General features: G+C 47.4%; 1 protein-coding gene across 1 annotated transcript in view; it reads right to left on the bottom strand.

Moving 5' to 3' along the window:
- CWF19L2 (CWF19 like cell cycle control factor 2) overlaps positions 1-24,025 on the bottom strand; it is a 193,626-nt gene that overhangs the window by 63,641 nt on the left and 105,960 nt on the right. The window contains exons 11-12 of the mRNA XM_073583021.1: positions 16,485-16,610; positions 13,111-13,248 (exon numbers count right to left, since the gene is read on the bottom strand). Of these exons, the coding sequence (XP_073439122.1) occupies positions 13,111-13,248; positions 16,485-16,610 (264 nt within the window). The remainder of the gene's footprint in view (positions 1-13,110; positions 13,249-16,484; positions 16,611-24,025) is intronic.

Here is a 24,025-nt window from a genome sequence, read left to right as displayed (position 1 = left end):
GGTAACCTTTATCAAGCATTGGGTGGACCAAATCCCACACTATTTTCCCACTCACCCCCAGAGCAGGTGGACATTCTGGGGGCTGGATCTTGGTGTCCTTTCCTTGGTAAACTCTAAAGTTGAGAGTGTAACCTGAGGTACTCTCACACAGCTTGTAGAGTTTCATCCCGTACCTTGCCCTTTTGCTGGGCAGGTACTGACGGAACTGAAGCCTTCCTTTGTCGTGGACGAGGGATTCATCCACACAAATTTCCCTTTCGGGAATGTACACTTCAGCAAACTTGTTGCTGAAGTGTTCGATGACTGGCCGGATTTTGAACAGTCTATCAAAATTCGGGTCATCGCGGGTAAGGCTTTCAGTGTTGTCCCTGAAATGAAGAAATTTATGAATCGCCTCAAAACGTCTGCGACTCATAACCATGCCAAATACTGGAGTTTGATATAAAATATCAGTACTCCAGTATTGGCGAATTTCTGGTTTCTTCACAATCCCCATGTGAAGAACCAGTCCCCAATATTTAATCATTTCTACAGAGTCCACGGGACTCCAAGTAGAGAATGAAGAAATTGGGTGCTCGGCCAAAAATTGCTGGGCGTACAAGTTTGTTTGCTCCACCATGAGACTGACGACTGACTCCGAGAAAAAGACTTTGAAAAAGTCTATTTCCCTGAAGTTGGCAGTCTCAAACTGGATTCCTGATTGGGGAACGAAAGCAGGAATCCGTGGAGCAAAATTTTCAGGGACGGGGGTCCAGGAGGGAGAACTAGTGCTAGGTTGGGCGTGACTAGCACTAGATTGGGGGAAAGTCACATTTGGCTGTGGGACTTCCTCCAAGGTACCCGACTCTTACTCTAAGGCCTCCGACTCTTCCTCCCTGGGCTCTGGACGATTTCTCGTCCTGTGACATCTCGGTGGCGATAAGTCTATGTCGCTGGAAGAGGAAGAGTGGGAGGAATAGAGAAAGGTGGGGTCCTCTCACTATCAGTTTCGGAGGCAATAATTTCATATGCCTCCTCAACTGAGTAGACCCTTTGAGACTGGAATGACTGGGATGAGTGGGACATTGTGTGTGTAGTGTGTGTGCATGTGTAAAAAAGCTTTATTATAGTGTGCGTGTGTATGTGCGAGTGTTTGGTGAAACTTTACTTCAGGAGGGGGCTGCAGGAGGGTGCTGTCAGGCGCGCGGGGGGCAGGAGGGAGCTGTCAGGTGTGTGGGGGGCAGGAGGGAGCTGTCAGGCGCAGCAGGGGGATGATCACCGGGGGCAGAACAGGGCTGAGGAGATGGAGGTGGATATGTAGCAGCAGGGGTTGATGGGGGGGGGGGGCAGAAAGGGCTGTCAGAAGCGAGGGGGCTGAAAGGGGCTGAAGAGATGGAGGTGGATATGTAGCAGCAGGGGTTGATCAGGGGGTGATCACGGGGGGGGCAGAAAGGGCTGTCAGAGGCGAGGGGGCAGAAAGGGGCTGAGGAGATGGAGGTGGATATGAAGCAGCAGGGGTTGATCAGGGGGTGATCATGGGGGGGCAGGGGGTGATCACAGGGGGCAGGAGGTGCTCACAGGGGGCAGGAGGTGGCTGTCAGGTGCAGGGGAGCAGGAGGGGGCTGAGGAGATAGATCTGGATATGCAGCAGCAGAGGGTGATCAGGGGTGATCACTGGGGATGAGGAATGATCACCGGGGCAGAAAGGGGCTGACAGGCGTGGGGGGGCAGAAGCAGCAGCAGGGGTTAATCAGGGAGGCAGGGTTTAATCAGGGAGGCAGGGGTTAATCAGGGGGCTGAGGGGTGATCACGGGAGGGGGGCAGGAGGGGGTGTCAGGCACAGGAGAAAGGGGCTGAGGAGCTGGCAGCAGCAGGTGAGATTATCAGGGGTGCAGGGGCTGATCAGGGGGGGCAGGGGTTAATCAGGAGTGCAGGGGGTGGTGATCGGAGGTTGGGGGGGGATGGAAACAGGCGGTGGGGGAGAGCCGGTGTATACTTAGATCGGCGTCAGCAGCGGCGAAAACGGGGCAGAGCAGCGGTCAGTCACGTCCTTCCTCAGCTTCCTCAGACGGGATGAAGCTGAGAAAGGAAGCAGCCATCATTATATTGCGCAACTCCACATCTGATTGGAGGGCTAGTGTAACATGGACGCTAGCTCCAATCAGATCTGAGGGGGGTGACTAAAAGGTCACCAGGAGTGATCGTATCCCCGGGGGGGCGAAGTCTAGGTCCCCCTGCAACGGCGGGTCGGGTGACCTTTGATTGAACCCGGTCACCCGACCAGCAGGAGCGCAATCTTCTCATGACGCCACATAGGCATCACTGGTCGGATTGGCACCGACTTTCATGATGCCTATGTGGCGTCATTGGTCGTGAAGGGGTTAAACTTTGTCCTTGAGTACTCCCCAAAAAAAAATCCATTGGGGTCAAGTCTGGTGAACGTGTCGGCCAATCAAGTGGGCCTCTTCCGCCAATCCATTTATTAGGAAATGTTTCATCAAGATATTCATGGACTACTCTTGAATAATGTGGAGGGGCCCATCTTGTTGGAAATAAAGGTCATTTGAATTAGGCTGTTGCTGTAACTGGGGAACAACTTGTTACTTTAAAATTTCGAGATACTTATCTCCTGTGAGGCTGTGACTGTTCATTAAAAAAAAAAAAAAAAGGTCCAAAATCACCAAAACTTGAAATACCACCCCAAACATTGACACCAGGAAAATTTAGTTGTTGCTCTAATGTTATATGCATGTTCTCATTACTGGTAAATACAATTATGTCTGTTTATGTGGCCAGATGATTTGAAAGAAGCTTCATCACTCCACATAATGATATCTAAAATTACTGGATTTTCTTCCATTTCGTTAAGCACAATCTCACTAAATTGCAGCCGCCTGTCTGGATCATCCTCCAATAAACCATGAATTAGACGTGGACGATAAGCTTTCCACCCAATAGATTTCAGGATTCGCATGATGGAAGCTCGTGAAATTCCCAATTCTACAGAGACTCTTCTCGTGGACTTTTTTGGACTTTCAGCAACAAGTTGTTTATTATTTTCTGTACAGGCTGTTTTGGTTTGACCAGTTTTTGGAGCATTAAGGATTGAGCCAGTGGCATCGAATTTGTCCGAATGCGGTAAACGATTTGTCTCTTGGGGGCTTGAGTACCAAATGTTTCACCCCAATTTGCTCTAATTGTTTCACCATTTTGAGCTGGGTCTCCCTCAGAGGTCATGGGTCTTCCAGCAGGACAATGACCCAAAACACACTTCAAAAAGCACTAGAAAATGGTTTGAGAGAAAGCACTGGCGACTTCTAAGGTGGCCAGCAATGAGTCCAGACCTGAATCCCATAGAACACCTGAGGAGAGATCTAAAAATGGCAGTTTGGAGAAGGCACCCTTCTAATATCAGGGACCTGGAGCAGCTTGCCAAAGAAGAATGGTCTAAAATTCCAGCAGAGCATTGTAAGAAACTCATTGATGGTTACCGGAAGCGGTTGGTCGCAGTTATTTTGGCTAAAGGTTGTGCAACCAAGTATTAGGCTGAGGCTGCCAATACTTTTGTCCGGCCCATTTTTGGAGTTTTGTGTGAAATGATCAATGTTTTGCTTTTAGCTTCATTCTCTTTTGTGTTTTTTCATTCAAGACAAATTAAATGAAGATAATAATACCAAAGAATTTGTGTCTGCAATCATTTTCAGGAAGAAACTGAGTATTATCTGACAGAATTGCAGGGGTGTCAATACTTTTGGCCACAACTGTATATATGGACGTCAGGCACTCAGACCATCCTCATGAAGTCGGTTTCTAACCAATTGTGCAGACACATGCACATTTGTGGCCTGCTGGTGGTCATTTTGCAGGGCTCTGGCAGTGTTCCACCTGTTCCTCCTTGCACAAAGGCTGAGGTAGCGGTCCTGCTGCTGTGTTGTTGAGCTCCTACGGCCCCTTCCACGTCTCCTGGTGTACTGGCCTGTCTCCTGGTAGTGCCTCCAGCATCTGGACACTATGCTGACAGACACAGCAAACCTTCTTGCCACAGCTCGCATTGATGTGCCATCCTGGATGAGCTGCACTACCTGAGCCACCTGTGTGGGTTGTAGAGTCCTTCTCAAGCTACCACGAGTGTGAAAGCACAAACAACATTCAAAAGTGACCAAATCATCAGCCAGAAAGCATTGATACCGAGATGTGGTCTGTGGTCCCCAACTGCAGAACCACTCCTTTATTGAGGGTGTCTTGATAATTGCCAATAATTTCCATCTGTTGCCTATTCCATTTGCACAACAGCAGGTGAAATTGATTGTCAATCAGTGTTGCTTCCTAAGTGGACAGTTTGATTTCACAGAAGTTTGATTTACTTGGAGTTATATTCTGTTGTATAAAGGCCCCGTCACACACAGCGAGATCGCTAGCAAGATCGCTGATTTTGTGACACATCAGCGACCCCCCAACCCCCCCCCCCCGCCGATGCAGGATCGTCCTGGGCCATTTTTTGATCGTTGGTCTCCCGCTAGTCAGCACGCATCGCTGCGTGTGGCAGCGGGACAGCAACGATCAGCGACGCTGCACGCTGGTATCTAAGGTAAACAGCGGGTTTCTAAGAGCCGCCGGACTACTACCCCTAATATCCCACATCATCCCATCAGCCAGAGCTACCGGACTACTACCCCTAATATCCCACATCATCCCATCTGTCAGAGCCACCGGACTACTACCCCTAATATCCCACATCAGCCCATCAGTCAGAGCCACCGGACTACTACCCCTAATATCCCACATCATCCCATCTGTCAGAGCCACCGGACTACTACCCCTAATATCCCACATCAGCCCATCAGTCAGAGCCACCGGACTACTACCCCTAATATCCCACATCAGCCCATCAGTCAGAGCCACCGGACTACTACCCCTAATATCCCACATCATCCAATCAGAGCCACCGGACTACTACCCCTAATATCCCACATCAGCCCATCAGTCAGAGCCACCGGACTACTACCCCTAATATCCCACATCAGCCCATCAGTCAGAGCTACCGGACTACTACCCCTAATATCCCACATCATCCCATCTGTCAGAGCCACCGGACTACTACCCCTAATATCCCACATCAGCCCATCAGTCAGAGCCACCGGACTACTACCCCTAATATCCCACATCATCCAATCAGAGCCACCGGACTACTACTACCCCTAATATCCCACATCATCCCGTCAGCCAGAGCCACCGGACTACTACCCCTAATATCCGACATCATCCTGTCAGCCAGAGCCACCAGACTACTATTTGTAATATCCCACATCATCCCGTCAGAGCCACATTATCAGGTTGGCGTTGTTACACTGATTAAAATGATACCTGGGTCGGAGAAATCCGTCTTGTGGTTTTTTTTTTTAATCTGTGATTGAATTTTTAAGTTAATGAGATGCTTCATGCCAGACAAAGAAGTTCCTGATTCTGGGCTCCCCCTGCAGTCTGTGTCAGAGGGTGGTCTGTGCTGGCAGAGCAATAAGTTGTGTTATTTCCAGCTTTACAGCTTTGTGGAAGATGTGCCTATGAAATATATATTACTATATATATATATATATATATATATATATATATATATATATATATATATATTACGGAAGGGGGCTTGATACACACACAATATATATATATATATACACACACACACACACACACACACACACACACACACACATACATACATACATACACACACATACACAGTGGCATGTAAAAGTTTGGGCACCCCTGGTCAAAATTACTGTTATTGTGACCAGTTAAGCAAGTTGAAGATGGGATGATCTCTAAAAGGGCTAAAGTTAAAGATGACACATTTTCTCTGTATTTTAGGCCAAAAAAATTATATATTGTCATTTTAAAAATTACAATAAGGAAAATAGGCCAATGCAAAAGTTTGGGTACCTTGCATAGTTAGTACCTAGTAGCACTACCTTTTAAAAATATCACAGCTTGTAAACGCTTTTAGTAGCCAGCCAAGAGTCTTTCAATTCTTGTTTGATGGATTTTCATCCATTCTTCCTTGGAAAATTCTTCCATTTCTGTGAGATTCCTGGGTCGTCTTGCATGCACTGCTATTTTGAGGGCTAGCCACAGATTTTCAATGATGATGGAATCGGGGGACTGTGAGGGCCATTGAAAAACCTCTAGCTATCGCCTTTTGAGGTAGTCTATTGTGGATTTTGATGTGTGTGATCATTATCCATTTGTAGTAGCCATCCTGTTTTCAAATTTAGCTTTTTTACACATGGTGTTATGTTTGCATCAAGAATTTGTTGAAATTTCATTGAATCCATTCTTCCCTCTACCTGTGAAATGTTCCCTGTGCCATTGTCTGCAACACAACTCCAAAGCATGATTGTTCCATCCCCATGCTTAATGGTTGGAGAGATGTTCTTTTCCTGAAATTCTATGCAATTTTTTCTCTGCACATACCTTTGATCATAGCGACCAAAGAGTTTTATTTTAACTTCAACGATTCACAGGACTTGTTTCTAAAATGCATTGGGCTTGTTTAGATGTTCTTTTTCATACCTCTGATGCTGAATTTTATGGTGAGGGTGCAGGAGAGGTTTTCTTCTGATGACTCTTCCATGAAGGCCATATTTGATAAGGTGTCTCTGAACAGTAGAACAATTACCACAACTCCAGAATCTGCTAAATCTTTCTGAAGGTCTTTTGCAGTCAAGTGGGGGGTTCTGATATGCCTTTCTAGCAATCCTACAAGCAGCTCTCTCTGAAATTTTGCTTGGCCTTCCAGACCTTATCTTGACCTCCACTGTTCCTGTAAACTGCTATTTCTGAATTACATATTGAACTGAGGAAAGGGCAACTTGAAAACGCTTTGCTATCTTCTTATAGCCTTCTCCTGCTTTGTGGGCCTCCACCATTTTCAGAGTGCTAGGCAGCTGCTTAAAAGAACCCATGGTGGCTGTTTTTTCGCACAAGGTTAGAGGAGGCTATGTGTTTCTAAACCTGTGGAATCTGCATCAGCTGGCCTTTTCTAACATCGAGGGTGAACAAGCCATAACCCTTACAGGCTAATTAAGGTCTGAAACCTTGGTCAAAGTTATCTGAGCACACAAATCTCCAAAGGTGCCCAAACTTTAGCATCGGACCATTTTTCTTTTTGTAATTTTTAAAATGTGAAAAAATTACAATGTGTATTACTTTTTAGCCTAAAAACAAAACAAATGTGTCATCTTTAACTTTAGGCCTTTTAGAGATCATTTTATCTTCAACTTGCTTAACTGTTCACAATAACAGTAATTTTGACCAGGGGTGCCAAAACTTTTGCATGCCACTGTATATACACACACATACACACATATATATATATATATATATATATATATACACACACACACACACATACACACACACACATACACACATTATATATATATTTTTTTTTTGGACATTTACTAATTGTATAGCGCTGAAATTATAAGGGGATACACATTGTCACCTTCCAGAGGGGAAGGAGACTGATTCTGTCTGAATCAGGGGTAAAACTTAATTATACAAGGGTGTTTAATGTACACTTTGTCATGACTAACGTTAAATCAAAAATGTCAATATACTGGTACAAAAAAAAAAACATTAATCAACACACCGCACAGTACAGGGAGTGGCAGACTAATCAACATGGCACACGTTCTGTACAACCATCTGCCACATATGTAAAATAATGTCAGGTTAGATCCGGGGCTGCTTTTTAATACTTTTGCCATAAGTGATTGAGTTATGAGTTGAGCATGTCCCAACTTTTGAATGTGTCGGAATAGGAGTTAAAGGGGCTTCTGAAATCAAGGTGATGTCTAAGAAACATTGATGAATCTGCCCCATATTGTTCTACTGCGTTCTTTTTCTGCAAACCAACTGGCTGTAAGGTGATGTAAGTGAGCCAAGCTCGTTTACAAAATGTGGGTAATCAAAAATGTTGGCGTATGTCGTAGAAAAATTAGAATCTCCAAAAGGAGAAAGAGCTTACAATCCAAAATCCTTTTTGAAATAGGACCGCATGCTTAAGGCCTGTTTCACACATCCGTTTTTTGGCATCCGCCAAAGTGTGAAAAAACAGATCCATTTCCGTTTTGCCACAAACGGATGCAACCGGATCCGTTTTTTGGACGGATCCGCTTTAGCCACTAATGCAAGTCTATGGTAAAAAAAAAAACGGATCCGCAAAAAAAATGGCGGATCCATTTTCTTGCAAAACGACAGATTTTGACGGACGTGTAAAAACGGATGTGTAATCCAGGCCTAACACACGGCGTAGTGAGGAAATTATTTGTAGCTAAAAGGTGAGAACACCCCAATAAAACACCCAGTGAGGCTAGGATCCCCTGGTTTGGAGAGGTAATTAAAACTGGTATATTTGGATTTGCTTGATACAAGGAGGAGGAGGAGTAGGCTCTTCTCAGGGATGAGCTGCTATGATGACAGAACTTCCCCAGACTTGGGGTCTCCAATGTGCAGTTATGAATATTGGGGTTGGTATTGATCATATACTGATGGGACATACATTTTCAACTTCAGGACTAATAGGGAAAGAATATGCATGTTTTTTCATAACTGTGAGACAGGCCAATCAATAAGCCCCAAATCAATAGTTGCCAATTAGGAAACCGCATGGCTGTTCTCAGCTATTTCAATGTAAAATCCTGAATAAAAAATATGACGATGATATCGAATGACTGATTGTTAGGTCCGGAGATTCCGTGAATATTGGGGATTTCACAAAATCCTGAAGGGCGGAGAACATCCCACAGACAGCCCCCATGTGAGGTCATCAAGGGGAGGTGTGTGGGTGTAACTGAGGTGCTGATAAAAAGACAAGGTGAATTATGATGCAGGGAGATACATATCTTTTTAACCATGATCCATGTTCACTGTACGTTTTCCAGCTGAAGTGCTCTTCTTCGCTGAGCTCAGAGCAATCTCTGTGACCACTGTTTAGTACGTTTTATTTGTTAATCCTCTTTATTTTATGTAATTGTATATGCTGTATTGTTTTGTCCCCCCTTGTAAAATATTTTGTATGTTTTATAAACACTGCCTATCTTTCTGGATCAAATATAAATTTTAACAGTTCTGTTCCTTTTGTTCTTTAAACCGCACTCTTGAAAGCCAAATGCTACATGTCAGGTGTCCAATCGGCTTGTATAAACGATTAGTGGTGGCAGCTAATAGTCTTTCTTGGGTTATTGTGGATCTGGCAGTGACCGCACCGGGTAATATAAACATATTCCATGAGTTGAATTGGTTGTATATATACCACAGGCTCATTGTGAGTTCTCCAATCAACCTAGTAGTGGTAACCAGGGCTGTGGAGTTGGAGTCGGAGTCGTGGAGTCGGAGCTCATTTTGGTGGAGTCGGAGTCGGAGTTGGAGTCGGTATAAAATGGACCGACTCCGACTCCTAAAATATATAATAAATTGGGTACAGTAGTTCAATGCAGGATGTGCTGAATATTTTTTCATAGGAGTTTGGGAAAGTTATGAAATGTCCTATAAATGGCTGTTATATTCCTGATCTAAGGCTACATTCACACACAGCGTTTTTCCTGCGTTTTTTGAGGATACTTTTTCAGCTGCAAAAGCTGATCATCTTTTTAAAAAAACTGCATCACCTGAAAGGTTTTTGAGCTCATAGATAATGTTTTCAATAGCAAAAGCAGATTAGAAATCTGCTCTATCTATCCATTTATCCATATCTGTCTATCCATATCGTATCTGTACCAAAAAGAATGAAAACCGGGTAGTACACCAATATATATTCTGTTCTATCTAAATATCTTGATTATTGGATCATAAAAATGATTAAATGTCTGAGGTTCACATTGTACTACAATAAATTTTTCGCTTAAATATAAGCAATATATGTGTGGGAGTCGGAGTCGGAGTTGGAGTCGGTGTAAGGGAAATTGAGGAGTCGGAGTCGCAGGTTTGGCTTACCGACTCCACAGCCCTGGTGGTAACAACCGCAGCATCCTCCGTTAATCGTTGATCAATTGTGAAATTGTCCTGACAATGGAGAGCAGCAGAGGTTGCTCGGGACAAAAAGGTAACAGTGTGGTGGGTTCAGTGCGACCCCAAGGCTGTGAACTTAAACATAGAAACAAAATGTCTATGTACCGTATTTTTCGGATTATAAGACGCACTTTTTTTTTTTGAGGGGGGGGGAATTGGGATGCATCTTATAATGTGGATATACCTTACCGGCCACGGTGAGGCAGGGTCGCTGCGGTAGGAGGAAAGAGTGTTGCATTGGCCTTTCACAAAATGTCGTCAGAGTCTCCGCAGCACTGGAGACACCCGCAGCGGCGCGCCGCACATCCGAACACCCCCTCATCCCAGCCTGCGGCCTGCAGCAACGCAACACTCTTGTCTCCTCCAGCAGCGACCCTGGGACCCAGCTTCACTGCAGCCACCACCCCTGGTAAGCAATAAGGCACATGGATTGTAAAAAGCACCACCATTTTATTAAAAAAAAAAAAAAAAAAAATGCTTTTTCCTATTTTTCTCCACAAAATTTGGGGTGCGTCTATGAAGGTGGGGTTAATCCTTTAGCTCAGTGCATCCCCAGCATTATTCTGCTTATGATGGTATCAACCTAATTGTCATATGAAAATATGCAATAAGAGAAAAGGTCTTAAAAACAGAGAAAAAGCAGAAACGCCAGAAAACATCCATGTTATTTATACAGTTTTCTTTCAGAGACAGCGCCACTCCTGTCCACAGGCTGTGTGTGGTAGTACAGCTCAGTTCCTCTTTAGTAAACTGGGCTGAGCTGCGATCCCACAAAACATCCTATGGGCAGATGCGGCTCTTTCGTGGAAAGAAAAGAACAAAAGCAGCTGCGTTTTTCTGATCCTGGACAACCCCTATAAGCTTATTGGAAGACGCAAGGTAATTTTGCTATTTTTTTTTTACTTGTTGAACAAGTGGATTCTTGACCGAGCCGACATCATAGCCGAACCCTACTAAGCAGACTGATGTTTTATCGTACTCTGGACATAACACAACCCCCAACTTATTAGGAAAGACGCTTTTCAGAATTCCTGGATGACATTTTTGGATGAGTTCTATAATAATCAATTAAAACCGATGCATTCTGCATGTCGGCTGTCATCTGCGGCTCGGGTACACGTGGTCAATCTGAAGATCAGGTCGCGGATGGAGCGCGTTGCAGGAGAAGAGATTTAATTTAGCAAGAACTCATGCACAGACCTCATGACACGTTCCAGTGCACGACAAGCCCGACATCTGTACTTAGCAATGATTTCACACATTTGGCACCAGTCAGAAGCGATTAGCCTAACCGGGCCGTGACCATATGCAATAACCACACAAACACTGCACGAGGAGATGCCGCGGTATGCAAAATCATTCTTATCGCCACCCTGATGCGTCTCTCTGTATTGCTACTTTACACCGCCATTATATTGCGGATTGCTTTTTTTTCTTTTTCTGGAACATGAAAATACTAAATGGGTATGCAATACCGAAAGGAAGAAAGAGGGGTCGCTAGAGCTACCAATGACGTACAGAGTCACAGCTTTCACCCTCTTGGAACAGGCTACTTAAAGTTAAGTCGATGACATAAGTTTTGTCAACACCGTGTTTGGCGACTTCCAGACTTCAAGCAGTCATTGCCTGCAAAGGATTCTCTACAACACATTAGAAATAAACATTTTATTTATGGTAAAGTTAATTTGTCCAATTACTTTTGACTTAAACGTTCACACAGGATATTTTTGCTCAACCCCTTAATTAAACCTGAAAGTCTACACTTCAATTGCATCTCAGATGTTTTATTTTTAAGCTTGGCATGCTCCTCAAGGAAAAAACTTTACCCTCCTGAGAAATTCAATATCAGGAGGTGGTATGCTGTGCCGTACTTCCTGGGCCTCAAAGCCAAACCAGTAACAGTGCCCCCACGTTCCATGTACCCCTTATGTTACAGAGGTCGTCATATGTGGATCACAGGTCCAAATCTTAGGTACAGGCTTTCCTGGCTGCGTCAGCTAACGCATCCTCTGGCTATTAGAAAACTCAACTCCAAATGAGCAGCTGTCTCTTATCTCCTAGGCTGTCACCTCCCACACTCTGCTGCCTCCCCTGGGCTGGGCTGCCTCCCTCCCTCCCATGTCTGAAAATAAGAATTTCTTCCAGAACCGTGGCTGGCCCATAACTTTGCGCCTGAAGCCCTGAATGGGTTGGCTGTACCGCCACTGGATTCTACTGGATTTTTATCTGCGCACAGAGACCAAATATGCCTACTGTATGTAATTCCTATTAGCTATGCTTTATAACTCCATAATCCAGAGTACTACAGGTGGCTAAATAATATGGTCGCATGGGGGGGTTATTTCTAGCTTTTTAATTAAAGATAAACACTGCATGGCTTTTTATCACCTTTGGGAATGTAAAGGGAGGGGGCACATTTCAGGAGGGGAGAGACTTGTACTTTGTCCCTCACAGGTCCCAAATAGAATTCTGCCAGGACGACAAATATACTATACACATTGGTGGAGAACATTTGCACAGGATGGAATTTAGATGTCCTATTTCTTCCTTGACACCAAGCATATGCTCACTTAACAAAATAAAATGGAGGTTTAGCCCAGCAGTCGGTGGTGGTATTCGAGGGTTCACAGCCACAGGCCTGAAATCTAATTCCGTCAGCTACTAATGTCTGAAGCAAACTCTGATTTACACACAGCACAACTCTAATTTTTGCTACAAGACATCCAGAGTCACAACTTTTCCCTTCCGTAGTAATGCACGTGACTGTGATACTACGTGATATCACAACATGGTTTGCAAGATTGATCTTTGCAAACCTTGGGCCAAATTTAGAAATCAGTCTATGGACTGGTCGCGATACTCCCAAACCAAACTCCACAATCTCATATATTCCTACAAGGCTGTATAGCTTAGCGCTACAGCCCACTACATGCAATATTATAAGCCGTGAGGTGCTTCGCTATGGCTGACATATGGATCATCATAAAATCTAAGTCCAGACACAGCTAGTGAAGAAAGGGAAGGTGATCACGTAGTTAAAATACTCATTAGGATTTCCAGTACCTTGGCTGCCATTCTCAGGTATAGCTTGTTCTGGTCTTCGGCTGTTCCCATCTTCTCTCTCTTGACCAGATCTTGAAGACTCTGATGGTCGTCATCATGGAAGTAACGCACCCGCTCCTTGTCAACGTGTGTCTCAACCTGCAGCACAGAGAATTGCACAATCCTTGTAGATCAGTCACTTTACAGGATCCATACATTGAGCGCACCTTACAATAAAACGTGGACGCACGTATGATCATCCACGCACCAGACCGTCAAATGTACTCCATGGGCTGACATACCCTGCGCTAGAACATACTGCCAGAGTAATTTATGGCAAACTCATAGGCCTGCGGGAAACCAGAAAAAACAACAGAAAAATCAAGAGTCACATTTTTGCACTAATGAGGGGTGCGCTAAACTTTGTACCTTTTTCCCACAGGTATTTTAGCCCTTAAAGGGGTTCTCTGGGCAAAATACAATGTTTGGGTTCTGTGAAAATTAAAAACTCTCTGATAAGCAACTGCTGTCGCCACCGTGGAGCCAGCGCAAGCCACGCCACAGTGAGGACGCCACCTTTTTCCTAGAACTACTGCAGTCTGTGATTGGCTGCAGCAGTCAGGTGACTTCAATGGTGCGTCATATAAATATCCAATAATGAGCTGTTCAAGCCACCAGACCACAGCGGCCAATCAAAGGTCCAATTGGTACTGTGACAGATGAGCGGCAATATCATCACTTCTGATTACTTAAAAGGTATTGTATTAGATGACAAAAATGTGCTTTCTCCCAGACACAGCGCCTCTCTAGTCCATAGGTTTTGTCTGGTATTGGGCGGTCCTATTCATGTGCCCAGTGGGCGGCCCTAATAGAGACTGACAGCTATATCTGCTACCTAATCCGGCCCCATCGTCTCCAGTGTATAACATCCGGCCCCTCACCCCCCCCCAGTGTATTACATTCGGCCCCTCGCCCCCCCCAGTGTATTACATTCGGCCCCTTGCCTCCCCCAGTGTCTAAAATCAGGCCCCTTGCCCCCCCCAGTGTATAACATCCAGCCCGTCGCCCCCCCTAGCGTATAATATCCAGCCCCTCGCCCCCCACTGTATAATATCCAGCCTCTCACCCCCCCCGTGTATAACATCCGACCCCTCGCCCCCCAGTGTATAACATCCGGCCCCTCGCCCCCCCAGTGTATAACATCCGGCCCCTCGCCCCCCCAGTGTATAACATCCGGCCCCTCGCCCCCCCAGTGTATAACATCCGGCCCCTCGCCCCCCCAGTGTATAACATCCGGCCCCTCGCCCCCCCAGTGTATAACATCCGGCCCCTCGCCCCCCCAGTGTATAACATCCGGCCCCTCGCCCCCCCAGTGTATAACATCCGGCCCCTCGCCCCCCCAGTGTATAACATCCGGCCCCTCGCCCCCCCAGTGTATAACATCCGGCCCCTCGCCCCCCCAGTGTATAACATCCGGCCCCTCGCCCCCCCAGTGTATAACATCCGGCCCCTCGCCCCCCCCAGTGTATAACATCCGGCCCCTCGCCCCCCCAGTGTATAACATCCGGCCCCTCGCCCCCCAGTGTATAATATCCGGCCCCTCGCCCCCCCAGTGTATAACATCCGGCCCCTCGCCCCCCCAGTGTATAACATCCGGCCCCTCGCCCCCCCAGTGTATAACATCCGGCCCCTCGCCCCCCCAGTGTATAACATCCGGCCCCTCGCCCCCCCAGTGTATAACATCCGGCCCCTCGCCCCCCAGTGTATAACATCCGGCCCCTCGCCCCCCCAGTGTATAACATCCAGCCCCTCGCCCCCCCAGTGTATAACATCCGGCCCCTCGCCCCCCCCAGTGTATAACATCCAGCCCCTCGCCCCCCCAGTGTATAACATCCAGCCCCTCACCCCCCCAGTGTATAACATCCGACCCCTTGCTCCCCCCTCGCCCCCCCCAGTGTATAAAATTCGTCCCATTGCCCCTCAGTGTATAACATCCGGCCCCTTGCCCCCCGTGTATAACATCTGATCCCTACCCCCCCAGTGTATAACATCCATCCCTTCGCACCCCTTCCCCCCGTGTGTAACATCCGGCCCCTCTTCCCCCAGTGTATGACATCCGGCCCCTCGCCCCCCCAGTGTATAACATCCGGCCCCTCACCCCCCCCAGTGTATAACATCCGGCCCCTCGCCCCCCCCCCAGTGTATAACATCCGGCCCCTCGCCTCCCCCCGTGTATAACATCCGGCCCCTCGCCTCCCCCCCAGTGTATAACATCCGGCCCCTCGCCCCCCCCCCCCCAGTGTATAACATCCGGCCCCTCGCCTCCCCCCCAGTGTATAACATCCGGCCCCTCGCCCCCCCCCCCCCCCCCAGTGTATAACATCCGGCCCCTCGCCTCCCCCCCAGTGTATAACATCCGGCCCCTCGCCACCCCAGTGGATATCATCCGGCCCCTCGCCTCCCCCCCCGTGTATAACATCCGGCCCCTCGCCTCCCCCCCATGTATAACATCCGGCCCCTCGCCTCCCCCCCAGTGTATAACATCCGGCCCCTCGCCCCCCCCCCCCCCCCAGTGTATAACATCCGGCCCCTCGCCTCCCCCCCAGTGTATAACATCCGGCCCCTCGCCCCCCCCCCCCCCCAGTGTATAACATCCGGCCCCTCGCCTCCCCCTCAGTGTATAACATCCGGCCCCTCGCCACCCCAGTGGATATCATCCGGCCCCTCGCCCCCCCAGTGTATAACATCCGGCCCCTCACCCCCCAGTGTAAAACATCCGGCCCCATTGTTCCCCTGTATATGTCACAGTCTCCTCGGCATCACGCTCCTGTGCAGGCGTACTTATCTTTACTGCAGTGCGCAGGTGCTGGGAAAGGTCAAAGAGCCCCAGCACCTTTGTACTTTGCGTTGCTCTTAGCAGGGCAGATAAGTACACCTGCACAGGAGCGCGGTGCTGAGGAGACTGTGTGGATGATGCAGGGACGAGTCATCCACACGAAGCAAGCAACAGGGCGGAATCGCATGAAGATGGGAGGTGCCGGTCCAAGAGGAGCGACACACATCGGACCCGAACGCCCTGTAGGTGAGTATAATAAAAGTTCTTTTTCTTCTCTTACAGGTCAGATTGGGGGCTTATACACAGTATTATAGAATGCTGTATATAAGCCCTGAAAGGTGATGGCCGTATCTTATATCGGCCAAATCTGGTGACAGGTTCCCTTTAAGTAAAGAACATAAGGGTCAGAGGATTGTGAAGCTAGACAAGTGTGACATGTGATCCTAAGGCATCCAGCACCTAATGTTACCTTCTGGAAACCAATGCAGCACAGGAATACGGATCCTGGATATTTGGGTGCATCAACAGTGCCAAAAACGGAAGAAAAAAAAACAATTACCAGTTGTCTTTTTCGCCTTCCTCCCCGCGGCTCTGCGGGACCCGCTATGGGGTTCACTGGCCACGCTCTTCCAGATAGGTCAGTTTTCACCAGCAAAACTTCTTGCTCTTCTCCAGCTTCGAGTTTCTGCAAAGAAGCAAGAAAACAAAGAACCAAATCACCGTCAGCTTTCATCTAGTGTTGAGAAGCAGCTCCCGCCTCTCACCCTGGCCTCATTCATACCTTTCCCAGACCTCCTCCCCCATTAGCGACGTCTGAGAAGATTACAGATTCCAGAACTTCCTACTAAAACTTTCAAGGTGTTGGAACAGTTTGAACTAAACATTTGCATGAAGCTCTTAAGTGGCAGCGCTGGACTTTTTCTTTCTGAAGTGGATATTAAATTATTCAGATGTGCAGAAGGCGTTTAACATTTATTGCTAATGAATCTCGCTGTGTGTTTCTGCCCTTTAACAAAATGATTATGCCTCTTCGCTCACGCAGGAGGGTGTTTTTTAATCAGAGTCGAAAGAAATAATTATAAAAGTAAAATAGAAAAAAAAAAACAGTGAAAGCAGCGAGGACTTGGCCGTTATCTAGGAAGATGGTGAGCGTGCAGGGCAGGAGAGGCATCCTAGGTTATACCCATCTGGCAAGGGAACATTTATACTTGCTTATAGGAGCTGTCCAGGACTAGCTTTAAGAATAGGTCATCAATATCAGATTCGTCGTGGCCCAACTACCAGCACCGATCAGCTGTTTGCAGGTCCATGCCAGCCAGAAGAAAGCGGAGCAGGCCAATAGTTTGGAAGGACACATAGTATGATGGTGGAGGTTATAGAAGGATGCCCATTGCACCTAAACTGGCCTATGACACTCCCGGCTCACAATAGAGACAAACCATCAACTTTTGACCCAACAATTCATCTCCTGGAAACTGCAGTAAATCAGGTGACCTACATGGAAAGCAACAGCAGAGGATCCAAAGTGCTCTGCCCTCAGAGGTAGTGGCGCAACTGCTCTGCGGCATCCTTTCCAAGAAGTAGTGGCTATGACCGGTCACAATCTGGGCATGCGGGCTGCAGACTCTGCAGAAGCGAAGGAGTGAGCTGCACGCCCCGACAGATCTACCAGGATACTACCACGGACAACGTTAATTTGGCGAGTGGACACTAGATGTTGTAACCTAAAGCACCAAAAAGATCCATGGACAGCGGTACAATTCACTCAGCAATTATGACAGGATGTAAGGAGGACAGCTGCACAGTCCACTCAGTGATTGTGACGGGATCTATGGACAGCTGCACAGTCCACTCAGGATTGTGATGGGATCTATGGAAAGCTGCACAGTTCACTCAGGATTGTGACGGGATCTATGGACAGCTGCACAGTTCACTCAGGGACTGTGACGGGATCTATGGACAGCTGCACAGTCCACTCAGTGATTGTGACGGGATCTATGGACAGCTGCACAGTCCACTCAGGATTGTGACGGGATCTATGGAAAGCTGCACAGTTCACTCAGGATTGTGACGGGATCTATGGACAGCTGCACAGTTCACTCAGGGACTGTGACGGGATCTATGGACAGCTGCACAGTTCACTCAGTGATTGTGACGGGATCTATGGACAGCTACACAGTTCACTCAGTGATTGTGACGGGATCTATGGAAAGCTGCACAGTTCACTCAGGATTGTGACGGGATCTATGGACAGCTGCACAGTTCACTCAGGGACTGTGACGGGATCTATGGACAGCTGCACAGTTCACTCAGTGATTGTGACGGGATCTATGGACAGCTACACAGTTCACTCAGTGATTGTGACGGGATCTAAGGACAGCTGCACAGTTCACTCAGTGATTGTGACGGGATCTATGGACAGCTGCACAGTTCACTCAGGATTGTGACGGGATCTATGGACAGCTGCACAGTCCACTCAGGATTGTGACGGGATCTATGGAAAGCTGCACAGTTCACTCAGGATTGTGACGGGATCTATGGACAGCTGCACAGTTCACTCAGGGACTGTGACGGGATCTATGGACAGCTGCACAGTTCACTCAGTGATTGTGACGGGATCTATGGACAGCTACACAGTTCACTCAGTGATTGTGACGGGATCTAAGGACAGCTGCACAGTTCACTCAGTGATTGTGACGGGATCTATGGACAGCTGCACAGTTCACTCAGGATTGTGACGGGATCTATGGACAGCTGCACAGTTCACTCAGTGATTGTGACGGGATCTATGGACAGCTGCACAGTTCACTCAGGGATTGTGACGGGATCTATGGACAGCTGCACAGTTCACTCAGGGATTGTGACGGGATCTATGGACAGCTGCACAGTTCACTCAGGATTGTGACGGGATCTATGGACAGCTGCACAGTTCACTCAGGGATTGTGACGGGATCTATGGACAGCTGCACAGTTCACTCGGGATTGTGACGGGATCTATGGACAGCTGCACAGTTCACTCAGGATTGTGACGGGATCTATGGACAGCTGCACAGTTCACTCAGGATTGTGACGGGATCTATGGACAGCTGCACAGTTCACTCAGGATTGTGACGGGATCTATGGACAGCTGCACAGTTCACTCAGTGATTCTGACGGGATCTATGGACAGCTGCACAGTTCACTCAGGATAGTGACGGGATCTATGGACAGCTGCACAGTTCACTCAGGATTGTGACGGGATCTATGGACAGCTGCACAGTTCACTCAGTGATTGTGACGGGATCTATGGACAGCTGCACAGTTCACTCAGGATTGTGACGGGATCTATGGACAGCTGCACAGTTCACTCAGTGATTGTGACGGGATCTATGGACAGCTGCACAGTTCACTCAGGATTGTGACGGGATCTATGGACAGCTGCACAGTCCACTCAGGATTGTGACGGGATCTATGGACAGCTGCACAGTTCACTCAGGATTGTGACGGGATCTATGGACAGCTGCACAGTTCACTCAGGATTGTGACGGGATCTATGGACAGCTGCACAGTTCACTCAGGATTGTGACGGGATCTATGGACAGCTGCACAGTTCACTCAGGATTGTGACGGGATCTATGGACAGCTGCACAGTTCACTCAGTGATTCTGACGGGATCTATGGACAGCTGCACAGTTCACTCAGGATAGTGACGGGATCTATGGACAGCTGCACAGTTCACTCAGGATTGTGACGGGATCTATGGACAGCTGCACAGTTCACTCAGTGATTGTGACGGGATCTATGGACAGCTGCACAGTTCACTCAGGATTGTGACGGGATCTATGGACAGCTGCACAGTTCACTCAGTGATTGTGACGGGATCTATGGACAGCTGCACAGTCCACTCAGGATTGTGACGGGATCTATGGACAGCTGCACAGTTCACTCAGGATTGTGACGGGATCTATGGACAGCTGCACAGTTCACTCAGGATTGTGACGGGATCTATGGACAGCTGCACAGTTCACTCAGGATTGTGACGGGATCTATGGACAGCTGCACAGTTCACTCAGTGATTCTGACGGGATCTATGGACAGCTGCACAGTTCACTCAGGATTGTGACGGGATCTATGGACAGCTGCACAGTTCACTCAGGATTGTGACGGGATCTATGGACAGCTGCACAGTTCACTCAGTGATTGTGACGGGATCTATGGACAGCTGCACAGTTCACTCAGGATTGTGACGGGATCTATGGACAGCTGCACAGTCCACTCAGGATTGTGACGGGATCTATGGACAGCTGCACAGTCCACTCAGGATTGTGACGGGATCTATGGACAGCTGCACAGTTCACTCAGGATTGTGACGGGATCTATGGACAGCTGCACAGTTCACTCAGTGATTGTGACGGGATCTATGGACAGCTGCACAGTTCACTCAGGATTGTGACGGGATCTATGGACGGCTGCACAGTTCACTCAGTGATTGTGACGGGACCTATGGACAGCTGCACAGTTCACTCAGGATTGTGACGGGATCTATGGACAGCTGCACAGGCCACTCAGCGATTGTGACGGGATCTATGGACAGCTGCACAGTCCACTCAGCGATTGTGAAGAGATCTATGGACAGCTGCACAGTCCACTCAGGATTGTGATGGGATCTATGGACAGCTGCACAGTTCACTCAGTGATTGTGACGGGATCTATGGACAGCTGCACAGTTCACTCAGGATTGTGACGGGATCTATGGACAGCTGCACAGTTCACTCAGTGATTGTGACGGGATCTATGGACAGCTGCACAGTTCACTCAGGATTGTGACGGGATCTATGGACAGCTGCACAGTTCACTCAGTGATTGTGACGGGATCTATGGACAGCTGCACAGTCCACTCAGGATTGTGACGGGATCTATGGACAGCTGCACAGTTCACTCAGGATTGTGACGGGATCTATGGACAGCTGCACAGTTCACTCAGGATTGTGACGGGATCTATGGACAGCTGCACAGTTCACTCAGGATTGTGACGGGATCTATGGACAGCTGCACAGTTCACTCAGGATTGTGACGGGATCTATGGACAGCTGCACAGTTCACTCAGTGATTCTGACGGGATCTATGGACAGCTGCACAGTTCACTCAGGATAGTGACGGGATCTATGGACAGCTGCACAGTTCACTCAGGATTGTGACGGGATCTATGGACAGCTGCACAGTTCACTCAGTGATTGTGACGGGATCTATGGACAGCTGCACAGTTCACTCAGGATTGTGACGGGATCTATGGACAGCTGCACAGTTCACTCAGTGATTGTGACGGGATCTATGGACAGCTGCACAGTCCACTCAGGATTGTGACGGGATCTATGGACAGCTGCACAGTTCACTCAGGATTGTGACGGGATCTATGGACAGCTGCACAGTTCACTCAGGATTGTGACGGGATCTATGGACAGCTGCACAGTTCACTCAGGATTGTGACGGGATCTATGGACAGCTGCACAGTTCACTCAGTGATTCTGACGGGATCTATGGACAGCTGCACAGTTCACTCAGGATTGTGACGGGATCTATGGACAGCTGCACAGTTCACTCAGGATTGTGACGGGATCTATGGACAGCTGCACAGTTCACTCAGTGATTGTGACGGGATCTATGGACAGCTGCACAGTTCACTCAGGATTGTGACGGGATCTATGGACAGCTGCACAGTCCACTCAGGATTGTGACGGGATCTATGGACAGCTGCACAGTCCACTCAGGATTGTGACGGGATCTATGGACAGCTGCACAGTTCACTCAGGATTGTGACGGGATCTATGGACAGCTGCACAGTTCACTCAGTGATTGTGACGGGATCTATGGACAGCTGCACAGTTCACTCAGGATTGTGACGGGATCTATGGACGGCTGCACAGTTCACTCAGTGATTGTGACGGGACCTATGGACAGCTGCACAGTTCACTCAGGATTGTGACGGGATCTATGGACAGCTGCACAGGCCACTCAGCGATTGTGACGGGATCTATGGACAGCTGCACAGTCCACTCAGCGATTGTGAAGAGATCTATGGACAGCTGCACAGTCCACTCAGGATTGTGATGGGATCTATGGACAGCTGCACAGTTCACTCAGTGATTGTGACGGGATCTATGGACAGCTGCACAGTTCACTCAGGATAGTGACGGGATCTATGGACAGCTGCACAGTTCACTCAGCGATTGTGACGGGATCTATGGACAGCTGCACAGTTCACTCAGGATAGTGACGGGATCTATGGACAGCTGCACAGTTCACTCAGCGATTGTGACGGGATCTATGGACAGCTGCACAGTTCACTCAGCGATTGTGGCGGGATCTATGGACAGCTGCACAGTTCACTCAGGATAGTGACGGGATCTATGGACAGCTGCACAGTTCACTCAGCGATTAGGAATCGACTGCTGCACAGTTCATCATGGTTGAGTGAAAAGCTCTTTGCGAGAACTTCTGCTAATCAACAAAGAGGTATTATATTAACAATTAGTTATCACCCATCAACAGGATAGACGATACCGTGTAGATAAGTGAGGGTCCGATTACTGGGCTCTTCAGCGGTCACCTAAATGAGGCTCTTATGTCCACCATCTGAAAGAAGCGGCAGCGATCTTAGTCGTCTCAGGGTCTCAACCGCCGGACCCTCAGCTATCTAGAAGTTTCATCCATCCTGTAACTTCAATACCCCTTTAATGCAGCAGTCAGGGGAATTGGTATTTTTGGGCTTTTGCTGACCGTGCACAGTGATGCTCTGTAAAAAAAAAAAAAAAAAAAATGCTGAAACGTGGACGTACAACAGCTGCCAAAATTAGTGTATGTGTTATATGCAAAAAAAAAAAAACCCTCAAAAGGTTTCATGAAACAAGAGATTTTTAATTCTATAGTTTACTGCTCGCTGCCCAGGTTTCTGGCCAGCTCACCTCTGCAGGTTATAAGTGCAGTACTTACATATACACTTTGCTATGCAGCTTGTGAGCGCTGCTCTGAAGCTGGCCGGATCACTGGATCGGCGAGTGCACAGTTCGGAGTCAGAGGTGCACCTGTGCCGCTGGTCCAAACTGTCAATAAATAGCTCATAAAGTGATTTATAGGATTAGAAAACAGCGCCACTGTTGTCCATGGGCTGTGTGTGGTATTGCAAGTCACAGCAATTCGAAAAAATTTCATAAAAAGCCTCAAAAATAAATCTATAAAAAAAAAAATTAAAAAAAATCATAAAAAGAATACACATGTATAAATGAAGAAATGACTCTGAAGCCAAAAATGGATGAAGAGGTGACAGGAAAGAGCGCCTCTGAAGCCGCAAGGAAATGAGCATGGAACAGTCGGCGACAGCGAGGGTGTTTAGTATGCCGGGAAAGGAGGACTCAGACATCGGCCATGTAATATCACACGAGAGACAAGATGCAAGAACACTCGGGAGAAGCCGCAGACAGAGTAATGACGATAGCTGCCGACACTGGAGAATTATCCCACGAAAAAAAAACACGTTTTTATTTCACATCCTAATAAGCCGCCGTCCTCTCCGTTCATTCTCCGCACATAATTTTTCCCTCTGGAAACGGTTTTTAAAAAAAAAAAAAAAAAAAAAAAAAAAAAAAAAAAAAAAAACCTGTGAAGCTACAAAACAATAGGAAGAAAAAAAAGAAGAGTGCCTTATCTAAAAGTGAAAAAAAAAAGGAATTAATTCCGGTGGTTTAACCGCTGCTTGTGACATTGTATTTTATCATGGTGAAAACGAGATAAGACCACCCCGGCCTCCCGATATCCGTCATTTCCATCTCCAATGGTAAAAAAAAAAAATCATTACATGTGACGCCACTTGTGAACATGACTTTTCCAGGAATTTTCAGAATTATCTAGTACTAGCTGAAGAGAGTCCGATGCTGCCCGGGCATAGTAACTAACTACGGTTAGTTATAGCAAATTCTAATGAATATACAGTACATATATATATATACATACATACATACATATACACATACACAGTATATATTATATATATAAAATCCATATCTATCTGAGTGTAGAGCCCCGCCCACTCCTCATAGCCACAGTCACTATAATATCCCACATCAT

This window comes from Dendrobates tinctorius, unplaced genomic scaffold (genome assembly GCF_039654945.1).
Source record: "Dendrobates tinctorius isolate UK_male_01 unplaced genomic scaffold, ASM3965494v1 ptg000075l, whole genome shotgun sequence".
Taxonomy (NCBI): Eukaryota; Metazoa; Chordata; class Amphibia; order Anura; family Dendrobatidae; genus Dendrobates; species Dendrobates tinctorius.
Note: the sequence above shows the minus strand (reverse complement) of the source record. Positions and strands in the feature narration are given on the sequence as shown.